Here is a 15,035-nt window from a genome sequence, read left to right as displayed (position 1 = left end):
GCATTGACTTGAATCTCTGTCTTCATGGAGGAGTCGGCTGTGGCGTACTTGTCTGCTATGACCAGCAGTTTGTCGAGGGTTTCTGGCTCGTCGCAGAGGAGCCTGTGCTTGAGGAGGGTGCCTTCTCGGCACACGGTAGTGAAGTACTCGATAGCCTGCACCTCGTGCACGCCCTCGCAAGAGTTCCGAAGCTCGCCCCAGCGCGTGAGGTAGTCGCGTGTCGACTCATCAGGGCCTTGCACGCACAAGGAAAGCTGGCGCGGCTTGGGAGGTCGCTTGTACGTGCTCGTGAAGTTGCGGATGAAGGCTTCGGTGAAGTCGACCCAGCTGTTGATGCTGCGGAGCTTCGGGATGTTCAACCATGTCCGGGCCGTGTCCTGGAGCATGAGTGGAACGTACTTCATGGCGACTCGCTTGTTGCCGTTCGCTATGCTGACGGCCGTGGAGTAATCAATTAGCCAGTCTTTTGGCTTCACGGAGCCGGTGTACTTGGGTGTGTCTCGGGGGAGCGTGAACCCTTTGGGGAAGGGCACGTCTCGGATGCGGGGTCCAAAGCAAGGCGGACCCAGCTCGTCTTCTTCTTCTAGCACCAGGGATCGGTGGAGTCGGTCGATCCGATAGCGGGCGTCATTCTCTCCGACTCCCTCTCGGCGGCCAAGGCGGCCACCGAGAGTCGGATGCTCAACGGGCGGCGGGGAAACTCTCCGTTCTCTTCTGGGTGGGGGAGGCAGGTAGTCGTCCCGCCGCTCCACCGCTCTCAGCCGGCCGTCTTGGTCGCGCTCAATGGTGATGCGAGTCCGACTGTGACTGACAGCCGGCTCTTTTTCTTTCCTTCCGCGGACCCCTCCAGTCGGCGTCCGAGATGTCGCGCCTTGATCTCGGCGGGGAGGCAAGTCGTCATTCGGTTGCTGCAGCACATCCGCGTGGCCGCCGGCCGCGTTCTGCGCAGCAACCGCGTCCAGGAGCTGCTGGACTCGCTCCGTCATCATGCGGTGCTCTTCGCCCTCGAAATTCTTCAGCTCGTCAGTCGCCGCTTGGGCGGCACGGATGTTCTCCGCAGGGGTGGCGTATACGGGGCGTTTAGCCCCGAACAAGTCGGCGATGGTCGCGCCGCATTGCCGGACCGTGCCTAGGCGGCTCGGCCCAGTTGGAGCCGGCGAGCCGCGCATGAAACGATCCATTTCGCGCTGGTAGGCTTCTAACAAGCGCCTCATGCTCGCCAGCCTTTTGGCGCCCTCGATGATCTGAAGGCGGCGTGTCTCTAGCATCTCGGCGTCTGCGTCCTCTGGGATGGGCGCAGTTAGGTCTTGCAGGGCCGCGGCGAGCGGGTCCTGAGCTTCTTCACTGGAGCGCTCATCTTGACTGATGATGAGCACCTCCATGATGGCGCTTCCGCCGCTCTCCTCGTGAGGAAGCGGCTCGTCATAGAACACCACGTTGGTGGGGAAAGTGTCAAGCGACACGGCGTCGGAGTCGACCAGCATCGGGTCGGTGGAGCCTACGGACTCCAAGTCCACGGCAGGCTCGCCGATGATGTGGAGTTGGTCGAGGAGGCCTGCAAGGAGACTCTCGGGGCCACCCGTGCCTGCGTCGGATGCAGGCTCGTCGGAGAGTCGAACCTCGCCGACAAGTTCGGCGAGGCTGCTCGCTGCACAGGCGGCCTCAGCGCCGCGTAGCGCATCGATGCAGACTCCGTCTGGCGAGCCTGGCTGGCTGCGCTCGCCAGGGAGGAAGAGGGTTCCCGTCCAGAACAGATCTCCGGACGACGATGGGCGCCAAATATCGGGGGTTGGGTGCGACATATGCCAAAGGATGGCTTATCATGGTGGGGGCGAGTAGAACATCGCCGGTGCCTGGAAACGGGATGAGGCGAAGACATGCACGCCGGCGGATCTTACCCAGCTTCAGGGCACTCCGAGGAGATAACACCCCTACTGCTGCTCTGTGGGGTCTCCGCATGATCACTAAGGCAAAGTGAATACAAGGGTGCTCCTAGAGCTGTTTCTGGAGGAAGGAGAAGACAAGGCTAGTTCTCTCCCTCCTTTGTGTTCTGTCTAATGCTACTGGATGCCAACCCTTTGCATGGGTGCCCTGGGGGGTTTATATAGGCCTACCCCCCAGGGTTACAATGGTAAATCCGGCTGGGCGCGGGTCCCAGCGGTCTGTCTCTCAGGTGTCGTCTTCTCCGCCGAGTCCTGGGGCCCGCCGACTGGCCTGGTACGAGGGCGTCAGCCTGTGTCCGCCGCGGGCGGGTCTTGCCGGCTGCGGATTACTGTAACCGTGCTTCTAGTGATGCGGGCTTGGTCGTGGGGTCGTGGCGACAGTGCCGCTGCCTGACGGGCGATCACTATTGCCATTCCCCTGTCGCATATGGTTAATGGCGTGCGGGGCCCGTGGGAGGGGCCGGCCGACTCCAGGGGGCCGACTCCCAACGGGTCCGACTTTCGGTGCTCTTGCTGTCTTCTATATTCTCGCTGACTGATAGGCCCGTCGTCTCCGGGCCGTACAGACAGGAGATCGTGGGTACAGGGCCCTGCCCCAAGGGCTGATGTCAGGGCTGGCATGGCAACAGTGCCGCGCCGGGCGGAGATCTTCGTGAGTACGGTGCACTGTGGCCATGCTCGCCTTTAATTACCGGGTGGTTGGGAGTCGCGGGCCGACTCCCCAGAGTCGGCTTCTTCGGAGTCGCCTCTGGGACTCGGCATGGGTGAGAGTCGCCTTAGGTTTCTTGAGGGACGCAGCCTGCCCCGATGTCTTGAAAGGTTCTGGTACTCGGGTTAGCCTACCCGTGGCCCATTACTCCGACATCCAGCGAACCAAGTATATCCGAAGTCAGGGATGGAAACGGGAAACCACGACGTCGCAAGGACCAGCGCCGAACCAAGGGAAACAGCCTGAAGAGCGCGGCAGTCAACGCCGAATTCAAAAGCTCTCGGCAGAATCAGAAAAATCTGCCCCTCAAGGATAGCAGGGACGAGCTATCTAACCTAAACAACATCTTGGACAAAACATGCCAAATCCATAGTACTTCCGGGAAGCCTGCAAACCATACCCACAGAGATTGTTGGGTCTTCAAGCAATCCGGCAAACTTACCGCCGAGCACAAGGTGCTCGACATACCAAGCGAGGACGATGACGAGCCCCACAAGCAGAGCACCAGAGAACAAAAGAAGTTCCCACAAGAAGTCAAAACAGTAAACTCACTTCACGTGACAAAAGGGAAGAATAGAGTGGCGCCTGTAGAGTTACGCGCTATACGGCATGTCCCAAAAGAGTCCCGCCACTGGTTGTTACAACCAATCACCTTCGACCATCAGGATTACTCCAGAAGTATCCGGAACGTAGGCTGGACTGCCTTGGTATTAGATCCGATAATTGACGGACTCCACTTTACTCACGTCCTAATGGACGGCAGCAGTGATCTAAACCTGCTATACCAGGACACAGTCCGCAAAATGGGGATAAACCCAACAAAAATTCGCCATGGCAACACTTCCTTTCAAGGGGTAATGCAAGGCCCAGATACCCATTATACGGGTTCTCTCCTGCTGGAAGTTATGTTCGGCTTCCCTGACAACTGCCGCAGTGAAAAGCTAACCTTTCACATTGCCGCATTTACAAGTGGCTATCAAGCACTACTGGGACGCAAAGCTTTCGCCCGCTTTAACGCAATACCGCATTATGCATCCCTTACGCTTAAAATGCCCGGTCCGTGAGGCATCATCTCATTAAAGGGGAATATCGAGTGTTCCTCGAGCGCGGAGTATTGTGCGGCTGCCTTGACAGCCACACACTAAACCGGCTTCACTAACCAAAGCACCTAAACAGGTCGTTCAGACCCCGGACATGGTTAGACGAGTCCGGCGTAAACATACAGGGGCTTAATAGCCGCATACCCCTATACAAGGGGCTCCGCGCGTATACAAAAGAGACAATAAAACTCAATTCCACGCGTATGTAACATAGCTTTTCGCACGATTGTATTCAACTAAGTTCCTCTCTTTTACAGATGAGCACCATGCTACACCCATCCAGGATACGGCACAACAGAGACACAGGCGCAGACGTGCAGTAGGGACCCGTTCCAAGGATTCTTTTCAGATTAAGACCCTGTGTAAACCTTTTTTACTGTCTCTTGTTGATAACATCCCCCGGTTTCTTTCTATAATCGAGGAGGAGGCTGGCGTCTTGGCATGTGGCCACGTCAAAATTTTGCGCGTACCTAGACACCAGGGGCTTCTTACCAACGGTGTTGTTCCGCCCGTCTTCATAAAGACCGAATACCTTAGGGAGTGTTCGGCGTCTCGAGTTTGGCCTTATATGCATTAGCTCCGAATCATGTCTTTGGTCAAATGTTGGGTTTGCCCGGCTCCTATGTTTTGCTGCCTTACGTTCCGCTCTATCGGCTAAGGCGGCACCAGGAGAACTACTGCGATTGTGCCCCGGTTCGGCCAGGCGAGCACCTCAGTAGAGAAAGCCGAAAACTGACTGTCATGATGTAGCATGAGACTGGTCAACCACTCGATGACCCGCCGGAATCTTAAGGATTCCTCCGCATTAACGAAGGGCCGTTTCCCGGTCAGGCACACACGCGCCCCGAGTTCGGGTGAGCGCGGTGCCCCTAGGGGCTATATAGTAGCCCCACTGTCAAACTCCTATGGCTAAGTGAAAGTGATAAAGCATTATAGTCCGGTTGCCTAGTTCGCTGCGCTCTCACCTCCTTTATAGGAGCAAGATGTCGATCAAATGTGAAAATGCGCCTTCTGCGAACACCCCCGCATTATATGCGTGGGGGCTGAAGCCGAAGACTGCCATCTTTCGGGTTATATACACATATACATTAACGGTCGCACAGGAGGTATTCTAATTCTTGAAAGCACAAGTATAAAAAAATCTTTTATATTCCATCGAAACATTGTTTTACAATGATACATGTTATTCGAACATAACATCCTTCGACCACTGCGTCTCTATTAAACGAGCGCCCTGTAGAACTTCCTGAAAATAGTGCTCGGCAGGTACTCGGCTTCCGTCCGAATCTTGGGATGCAACAGCACTGGCCTTCATATCCGCCCAGTATGTCTTGACACGGGCAAGAGCCATCTGTGCACCCTCTATGCACGTCGACCTCTTCATGGCATTAATATGTGGCACCGCACCAAGGAACTGCTGCACCAAGCTAAAATAACTCTTCGGCTCGGGCCTTTTCGGCCACATATGACTCACGACATGAGTCATGGCGAGTCTGGATAACCTATTCAGCTCCGCCCATGCGGCCAAACGATCAGATACTGAAAGTGGGCGCTCTGGATTGTGGAACTGCGACCAAAAAAGCTTCTCCACTTCGTGGTCATTTTGATTGCGGAAGTGTTCGGCCGCGTCCGCGGCACTCGCCGCCAAGTCCAGGTAAGTGTTCGCCGCACTCCACTTCTGGTCCAAAGGAGCATATTAAGGATCCCCGAACTTCATCCGCAGCATATAGGGCTTTCCAGCCATGATATCTCTGGCCTGACGTAGCTCCTCCTTCATAGCTCTCATCGCAGAGCGAGTATCCTTGGCCTCGGTAGTGACCTTCTCTAGGTCCTTCTGTGCTACCCATTTTTCAACTTTTCAGCCATCTCGGCCATTTCCTTCTTGCTTTGGCAGTGAGCAGCCTGTTCGGCTTTCAGCTCTTCAGCCGCCTTTAAGGCAGCCGCATCGCTTTTCCTGGTCTGCTCCTTGGCTCGGGCAAGTTCCGCCCGAAGGTTCTCCATGGTAGCGGCACCATTTGCATCAAGCTCCTCTTACCAGGTGTCTTCGGAGAAATTATATACCTTGTGCCTCTTCAAGCTGCTTGTTGACAAGCGCGATGTCGGCATCTGCCACGTCAAGTTGCCGCTTTAGCTCGGCAAATTCATCAGTCCGGCCAGCCATCGGACACTTCGCCACCTACATAGGAAAGGCGCAATATTATACCTGGGATTATGATCCTCGGCGCGCCGTCCTTTTTGACAATGCACCGAGTCTCAGGGGCTACTATCTATACAGGACGCATCTTATATATGTGGATCTGTCAAAAGGTACATCATTTCACGTAACTCAAAACCTGTCCATAAACTCCTGACGGCCTCGTACAACCCGCTCTCCGCGGATGAAATTCTTCTAATCACCGTATCCATCAACGCACGATGTTCTTCTGAGATAGACTCTCACCGGAGCAGATCCTTCAGCTCCTCTGACCGTGCACCGGATGGTGCCAGACTCGTCCGATGGCCTTCTTCAAAGGCCGGACACGGAGCGTCTTGGGGGGCCATACGACTGCCTTCCGGCCCTGCCGGATTTGGAGAAACCCTCCGTGACGACACCTCAGGGTCACCCGCCTCACAAGGCGGTACGGCAAGGGGAGGCGTTCCGCTATCCATCATTTCTGGACGAAGATCCCCTGAAGATGAGCTCTGCTGAGAAGGGCGGAGATCCGAACTACAAGGTAAAATTTCGGTTATCTTCCTCAGAAATAGAATGGGGATATCTCTCATTTTAAACCCCCCCTCTTTACTTACGGCTCGGTGGAGAGCTGATCCCATTGGGGACGCGATGCGGCCGAGGCACCTCCCGGCGCCGGACCCTCTGACGAAGATTTCTTCCCCCGCTTTGGGGCCATGGCCTCCCGGTCTTCAGAGGCGGTCCTCTTCTTCCCCTGGTTAGAGGAATTCTCGATTCCTCCTTTCCTAATAGCCTCCTTCGGGGAGGCGGTAGTTTCCTTGTTCCCCTCTTCGCCTTCTTCCAAAGGCGCAACCTCCAGCATCCTGGTTAACACGGGATCCGGCGTAGTCTCAGGGAGGGGGGCTGGACACCTCATTAGCTTTGCTTTCGCTATCCACTCCTGTTTAAGGGACATATCTTTTAAGGGCAATTTTATGATAAATATACGGATAGCGTGTCCGGGTACAGGGCTACTTACTTGAGTGTCCGGGGAATTGCAGCTCAGACATGCGTCCTCGGACTAGTCCGGACACATTGCTTGTGATCCGAAGAACAATTTGTACATCTCCATGGGCGTCACGCCCACAAAATGTTGGAGGGCTCGTGGTCCTTCCGGATTAAATTCCCACAAGAGGAGGGGGTGGCGTTTGCAGGGCAGGATGCGGCGAATCAACATAACATGCGTCACTACGGCCAGATTGATATCTCTTTCTAGGAGGTCTCGAACGCGGCCCTGCAACAAGGGAACGTCCTTGGATGGCCCCCAGTTAAGCCCTTTATTGACCCATGATGCTAGATGTGGTGGGGGACCCGAGCGAAAGGTAGGTGGCACCACCCATTTGGTGCCCCTGGGAGCTGTGATATAAAACCACTCTTGTTGCCACGAGCCGAACTCCTCTTGAAAAGAGCCCTCGGGCCATGGAGCGTCGGCAATCCGCGTGCTGCCCCTCGATCATCTTCGGTTCTACTTTGAAGGTTTTGAGCCACAATCCGAAGTGAGGAGTAATATGGAGGAAGGCCTCGCACACGACAATGAACGATGAGATATGGAGGATGGACTCCGGAGCTAAGTCGTGAAATTCCAGCCCGTAGTAAAACATGAGCCCCCTCACAAAGGGGTCAATCGGGAAGCCTAGCCCCCGAAGGAAGTGAGACGCGAACACCACACTCTCACCAGGCTTGGGAGTGGGAATGACCTGACCTTGAGCAGGCAGCCTATGCAAGATTTCGCTGGTTAGATACCTGGCGTCTCTTAACTTTAACACGTCTTCTTCCGTAACGGAGGAAGGCATCCACCGGCCTTGAAGGTCGGAGTCGGACATCATCGAAAGTCCGAAGCGCCTGAATCTGAAGCTTTGGGTGTTGGAACTCATGGCGAGAGGCGGATTTGATTGAGATTGAAAGAAAGGAGTCGAGCCTTGGTCTCTTTATAAAGAGGTTGAATACCAAGAGCTCTCCCCGTAACCGTTCGGGACTCACCTTCGATTGAGGAGACATACCAACAGGCACGACTGGGTTACCCACGCCCGTGTTGATGAGGATCTCGGAATAAGGGGACATGATCTCTGCTTTGACAAGACGTACCAAGGAAACCACCTCGGTAAACACGCTGAGGTGGGACAGTAAAACGATTCGAATAAAGGCTTGGTCGTGGCATGATGTCACGCTGCATAATACGTCAGCAGATTAGATTTGTACAAATATTATTCTCTCTACGGTGGTATGTGGAACTTATTTTGCAGAGCCGGACACTATCCTTGTGTTCAAACATCTTCTATGAAGTATTCGGAGGAGGAACCCGCCTTGCAATGTCGAAGACAATTTGCACGCCGGACTCGTCGTCATTGAAGCCTGGTTCAGGGGCTACTGAGGGAGTCCCGGATTAGGGGGTGTCCGGATGACCGGACTATGACCTTTGGCCGGACTCCTGGACTATGAAGATACAAGATTGAAGACTTCTTCCCATGTCCGGATGGGGCTTTCCTTGGCGTGGAAGGCAAGCTTTGCAATGCGGATATGTAGATCTCCTCCCATTGTAACCGACTCTGTGTAACCCTAGCCCTCTCCGGTGTCTATATAAACCGGAGGGTTTTAGTCCGTAGGACGAACAACAATCATACCATAGGCTAGCTTCTAGGGTTTAGCCTCTCTGATCTCGTGGTAGATCTACTCTTGTACTACCCATATCATCAATATTAATCAAGCAGGAGTAGGGTTTTACCTCCATCGAGAGGGCCCGAACCTGGGTAAAAACATCGTGTCCCTTGTCTCCTGTTACCATCCACCTAGACGGATAGTTCGGGACCCCCTACCAGAGATCCGCCGGTTTTGACACCGACAACATGTCTTTCACATAAAAAACCTACGCCACATCATTGGCTAGGACGAATGGTTCTTCTGCATACGCAAGGTTGTTGAGATCCACTATTGTCGTTCCGTATTGTGGGTCTTTCATTACCCCACCTCGTGTAATATTGACCCATTTGCACCGAAACAAAGGGACCTTCAAACCACCTGCATAGTTAAGTTCCGATATGTCCTCTATGTAACCATAATATGTTTCCTTTCCCGTGTTGGTTGTTGCATCAAAGCAGACACCACTGTTTTGGTTGGTGCCCTTCTTATCTTGGGCGATCGTGTAAAATGTATTCCCATTTATCTGGTACCCTTTGAAAGTCATTATATTCGAAGATGGTAACTGGGAAAGCGAGCATAGGTCATCTTCAATATCGCCATCGTGCATGGCACGTTTCTGCAATCAACCGACGAAAGTCCTCGTTTGTTCACGTGTAATCCAGTAGTCAGACTTCTCCGGGTGTTTGGAGTGTAGAAAATTCTTGTGTTCCTCCATATACGGAGCCACCAAGGCGGAATTCTATAGAACTGTGTTGTGTGCTTCAGTGAGAGAATGCCCGTCCATACATATTATTTGATCCCCTCCTAGCGTGCCTTTTCCATCCAGTCAGCCCTTATGCCACGATTCAGGAACACCAATCGGCTTAAGGTCAGGAATAAAGTCAATACAAAACTCAATAACCTCCTCATTTTCATGGCCCTTTGTGATGCTTCCTTATGGCCTAGCACGGTTATGAACATATTTCTTCAAGACTCCCATGAACCTCTCAAAGGGGAACATATTGTGTAGAAATACAGGACCCAAAACGTTAATCTCTTCGCAAAGGTGAACTACGACGTGCGTCATGATGTTGAAGAAGGATGGTGGGAACACCAACTCAAAACTGACAAGACATTGCACCAAATCATTCTGTAACCTTGGTATGATTTCTCGATCGATTACCTTCTGAGAGATGTCATTGAGGAATGCACATAGCTTCACAATGGCTAATCAAACGTTTTCCAATAGAAGCCCCCTCAATGCAACCGGAAGCAGTTGCATCATAATCACGTGGTAGTCATGAGACTTTAGGTTCTGGAACTTTTTCTCTGCCATATTTATTATTCCCTTTATATTCGACGAAAAGCCAGACGGTACCTTCATGCTGAGCATGCATTCAAAGAAGATTTCCTTCTCTTCTTTGGTAAGAGCGTAGTTGTCCTGACCCTGATGTATGCTGTATTTTCCGTGCATACGTCGCTGGTCCTCCCGTGCCTCTGGTGTATCTTTTGTCTTTCCATACACGCCCAAGAAGCCAAGCAGGTTCATGCAAAGATTCTTGGTCACGTGCATCACGTCGATTGCGGAGCGGACCTCTAGGTCTTTCCAATAGGGCAGGTCCCAAAATATAGATTTCTTCTTCCACATGGGCACGCATCCGTCAGCGTCCTTCGGAACAGGTTGTCCGCCAGGACCCTTTCCAAAGATTACTGAGGGAGTCCTGGACTAGGGGGTGTCCGGATAGCCGGACTATCATCATCGGCCAGACTCCAAGACTATGAAGATACAAGATTGAAGACTTCGTCCCGTGTCCGGATGGGACTTTCCTTGGCGTGGAAGGAAAGCTTGGCAATATGGATATGTAGATATCCTACCATTGTAACCGACTCTGTGTAACCCTAGCCCTCTCCAATGTGTATATAAACTGGAGGGTTTTTGTCCATAGGACGAACAACCATGACAACAATCATACCATAGGCTAGCTTCTAGGGTTTAGCCTCCTTGATCTCGTGGTAGATCTACTCTTGTACTACCCATATCATCAATATTAATCAAGCAGGAGTAGGGTTTTACCTCCATCGAGAGGGCCCGAACCTAGGTAAAAACATCGTGTCCCTTGTCTCCTGTTACCATCCGCCTAGACGCACAGTTCGGGACCCCCTACCTGAGATCTGCCGGTTTTGACACCGACATTGGTGCTTTCATTGAGAGTTCCTCTGTGTCGTCACTGATAGGATTGATGGCTCCTTCGATCATCAACAACGACACAGTCCAGGTTGAGACTTTTCTCCCCGGACAGATCTTCGTGTTCGGCGGTTTGCACTGCGGGCCAATTCACTTGGCCATCTGGAGCAGATCGAATGCTACGCCCCTGGCCGTCAGGTCAGATTTGGAAGTCTAAACTTCACGGCTGACATCCGCGGGGATTTGATCTTTGACAGATTCGAGCCACAGCCGAGCGCGCCGCACTGTCACGATGGAAATGATTTAGCTCTGCTGCCGGACAGTGCCCTGGAGGCCGCACATGAGCCCGCTCCGACCCTTAGTTCGGAGCCGACCGCGCAGATCGAGGACGGGTGGCTAGACACCGCCTCGGGGGCTGCAACCTCTACGGCAATGGAGCCGAATACTGACTTTGTCCCTTGTAAAGCTCGTGACTTCGAGGTGTCGGACTCCTCGCCGGATTCCGAACCTCCTGCGCCCCTACCAATCGAATCTGATTGGGCGCCGGTCATGGAGTTCACCGCTGCAGACATCTTTCAGCACTGACCCTTTGGCGACATCCTGAATTCGCTAAAGTACCTCTCATTACCAGGAGAGCCCTGGCCGGACTGCGGTCAGGACGGTTGGGATGCGGACGATGAAGAAATTCAAAGCCCACCCACCACCAACTTTATAGCCACTGTCGACGATCTAACCGACATGCTAGATTACGACTCCAAAGACATCGACGGTATGGACGACGATGCCGGAGACGACCAAGAACCAGCACCTATTGGGGACTGGAAAGCCACCTCAGCTCATGACATATACATGGTGGACACACCAAAAGGAAGAGGAACAATGGGACACAGCGAAGGATAATTCCCCCGAGAAACAACCAAAACGGCGACGCAAGCGCCGCCCGAAGTCCCGCCTCGATAACAACAGCACCCATAATGACCCAACCGTAGAGCAGGGCAAACCAGTGGACGACGAACATGCAACGAAGCAACCATCCGAACAAGATGAATCAGACGATCAACCCATCCTCGGCGAAAACAACAGTCCAGACGATCTCACGCCGAACACATCACCGGAGCATAAGAACCTTCACAAAAAGCTCGTCGCCATTGCAAGAAGTTTGAAGAAGCAGAAACGGAAGCTCAAAATAGCGGAAGACGTACTCAAAATGAGGTGGAGCAAAGTACTCAAAACCGCAGACAAATACGACAATAGTCACCAAGCAAAGAGCTACCCGAAGCGCAAGCTGCTGCCCGAATTCGACGAGGAGGCTGTAGAGCCACCACATAAAAAGCAAAGAGGCCGCCTGGCCGGATAGACGACCAGATTACAGGCCAAGAGCGGCAAGCAGCGCCGCACACAAGCCGGCACATGACACACATAAAGATGCTCGCCAAAAGGATGGCCCGGCCAGGTCCATTTATGGGCCAAAAAAGAGGGCCCCAGGAAGCAACACAACACGCCGAGTGCTCGAAGATAACGACACACCCAAATACAGGAGCGCCGCACACCCACTATGTTTCACCGATGAGGTGCTGGATCATGAATTTCCAGCGGGATTCAAACCCGTAAACATAGAGGCATACGATAGAACAACAGACCCCGGAGTCTGGATTGAGGATTACATCCTACACATACACATGGCAAGAGGAGATGATCTCCATGCCATAAAATACCTACCCCTCAAGCTCAAAGGGCCAGCTCGGCATTGGCTCAAAAGCCTCCCAGAAAACACCATCGGAAGTTCGGAAGAGCTCGAGGATGCTTTTCGGGCCCTATGTCCGACCTCCGGATGCAGACGATCTAAGTCATATAACTCAACAACACGGAGAGTCAGCCCGAAAACTCTAGAACAGATTTCTTACTAAAAAGAACCAGATAGTTGACTGTCCGGACGCCGAAGCCTTAGCAGCTTTCAAACACAGCGTTCGAGACGAATGGCTCACCAGACACCTCAGCCAGGAAAAGCCAAGAACAATGGCCGCGCTAACGAGCCTCATGACCCGCTTTTGCACGGGGGAAGATAGCTAGCTGGCAAGATGCAGCACCAGCGACCCGAGTACATCCGAGATCAGAGATGGAAATGGAAAATCACGACGCAGGAAAGATCAGCGCCGAAATAAAGAAAATGGCCCAAAGAATATGGCGGTCAACGCCGGATTCAAAAGCTCTCGGCCGAAGAACAAAACACTGCCTCTTAAAGACAACAGTGACGAGCTATCCAACCTAAACAAAATTTTGGACAGGATATGTCAAATCCACAGTACCCCCGGGAAGCCTGCAAACCACACCCACCGAGATTGTTGGGTCTTCAAGTAGTCCGGCCAACTCAACGCCGAACACAAGGGGCTCGACACGCCAAGCGAGGACGATGACGAACCCCACCAGCAGCGCACCGGAAAACAAAAGACTTTCCCACAAGAAGTCAAAACAGTAAACTCACTTCATGTGATAATATGGAACAATAGTGCGACACCCGCTAAAGTACGCGTCGCACGGTCCACCCCATCGGAATCCCGAGATTGGATGTCAAAACCAATTACTTTCGACCACCTGGATTATTCCAGAAGTATTCGAAATGCAGGATGGACTGCTCTGATATTGGATCCTATAATCGACGGACTACAATTTACACAAGTCCTAATGGATGGCGGCAGCGATTTAAACCTGCTATATCGAGACACAATCCGCAAGTTGGGCATAGACCCTACTAAAATTCGCCATAGCCACACTTCCTTCAAAGGAGTAACGCCAGGCCGTTACGCCAAGTCCACGGGCTCCTTGCTGCTAGAAGTTATGTTTGATTCACCCGACAACTTCCGTCGCGAAAAGATAATCTTCCATGTCGCCCCATTTAAAAGTAGCCATCAAGCACTATTGGGACGTGAAGCTTTCGCCTGCTTTAACGCAATACCGCACTACGCGTCTCTTACACTTAAAATGCCTGGTCCACGCGGCATCATCTCATTACAAGGTCTCTCAAGACCCCAGACACGGCTAGGCGAGTTCGGCACAAATAAACTTGGGGCTTCCTAGCCGCACACCCCTTCACAAGGGGCTGTGCGTATGTCAGGACCCCGACTCAACGCCACATCGATCTAGCATCTAACACCTCATATCACTTTGCGGCCTCACGCACGGTATTCCCACGGGTGTCGCCTTACCTTTGCCCGGGACCATTTGCGCCTTTTGGCACACGTATATGATAGTGTCGCTAGCATCCATATGGTAAGGAGCCGGGGCTGACATGGCTAGTCGTAAACCCAAAGTGGCACAAACTTACAGGGACAGGCATCCATGACCCAACATCGAATGTGTCGGTCATCAGCAAGTGAATCCAGGCTGTAGCACTGGGCTAGCAGGACTCCGGTGAACCGGGCTATAGCAGGCTAACAAACTCCGGTATTCATCGCATGACATTTCCCTGAAGGGACAGACACAGGAACGAAGAAGGACACATGCCGGCCAGCCTAAGTGTTCCGGAGCAGTAGCAAGCTACCATGGCTCAGTGGAAGCACTAGGAGACATTTCCCGGTAAGAGAGGCTACTGAGGATAAACAACTAGATAGTCAGATCCCACACATACCAAGCATTTCAATAACATACACACAATATGCTCGATATGTGCAAATACAACATAGCATCACAACATGACTCTACAACTCAAGTATTTTATTCAATAGGCTCCGAGGAGCGAGATATTACAAACATGCGTCTCATGACCCAACACTCAGAGCATACAAGTCAAAGCACAAGCGGAAACTCAACATGTCTGGGTACAGACAACTATAAATGAAAAGGCTGAGTAGCCTGACTATCTACTAGATCCTGCCGAGGGCACAAGATCGTAGCTGAGGTAACAAGCTAAACGTCGAAGTCCAAGCAGAATTACTAGCAAGACTGAAGTCTCTCTGCAAAAACATAAAATAGGCAAACGTGAGTACAAATGTACCCAGCAAGACTTACATCAGAACTATCTACATATGCATCATTATCAACAAAGGGGATGGTGGGGTTTAACTTCAGCAAGCCAGCTTTGACTCGGTGGTTATCCTGAACTACGACTGCAATTAACTCTTTTGAGGTGGCGCACACGAGTCCACATATTCACCATATCAATACACCACTATGGATCTGCTCCCATCTCCCTACGAGAACGCCATCCATAGCACTCACACTTATCTTGCGCATTTTAGAGTATCCACTTTCACTTGTCTATGAACTGTACAGGCAA

At 52.4% G+C, this 15,035-nt stretch overlaps 1 protein-coding gene across 1 annotated transcript; it reads left to right on the top strand.

Annotated features, from left to right (window-relative positions):
- Positions 1-13,339: 13,339 nt before the first annotated feature.
- Positions 13,340-13,837, top strand: LOC119320937 (the record flags this gene model as incomplete). Its single annotated transcript, XM_037594836.1, has 1 exon — positions 13,340-13,837. A coding segment is annotated over one exon (498 nt), but the record flags the coding sequence as incomplete, so codon positions are not given.
- Between the last annotated feature and the right edge of the window lie 1,198 nt (positions 13,838-15,035).

Source organism: Triticum dicoccoides, chromosome 6B (assembly GCF_002162155.2).
Source record: "Triticum dicoccoides isolate Atlit2015 ecotype Zavitan chromosome 6B, WEW_v2.0, whole genome shotgun sequence".
NCBI lineage: Eukaryota > Viridiplantae > Streptophyta > Magnoliopsida > Poales > Poaceae > Triticum > Triticum dicoccoides.
This window is presented reverse-complemented; position numbering and strand designations above follow the sequence as displayed.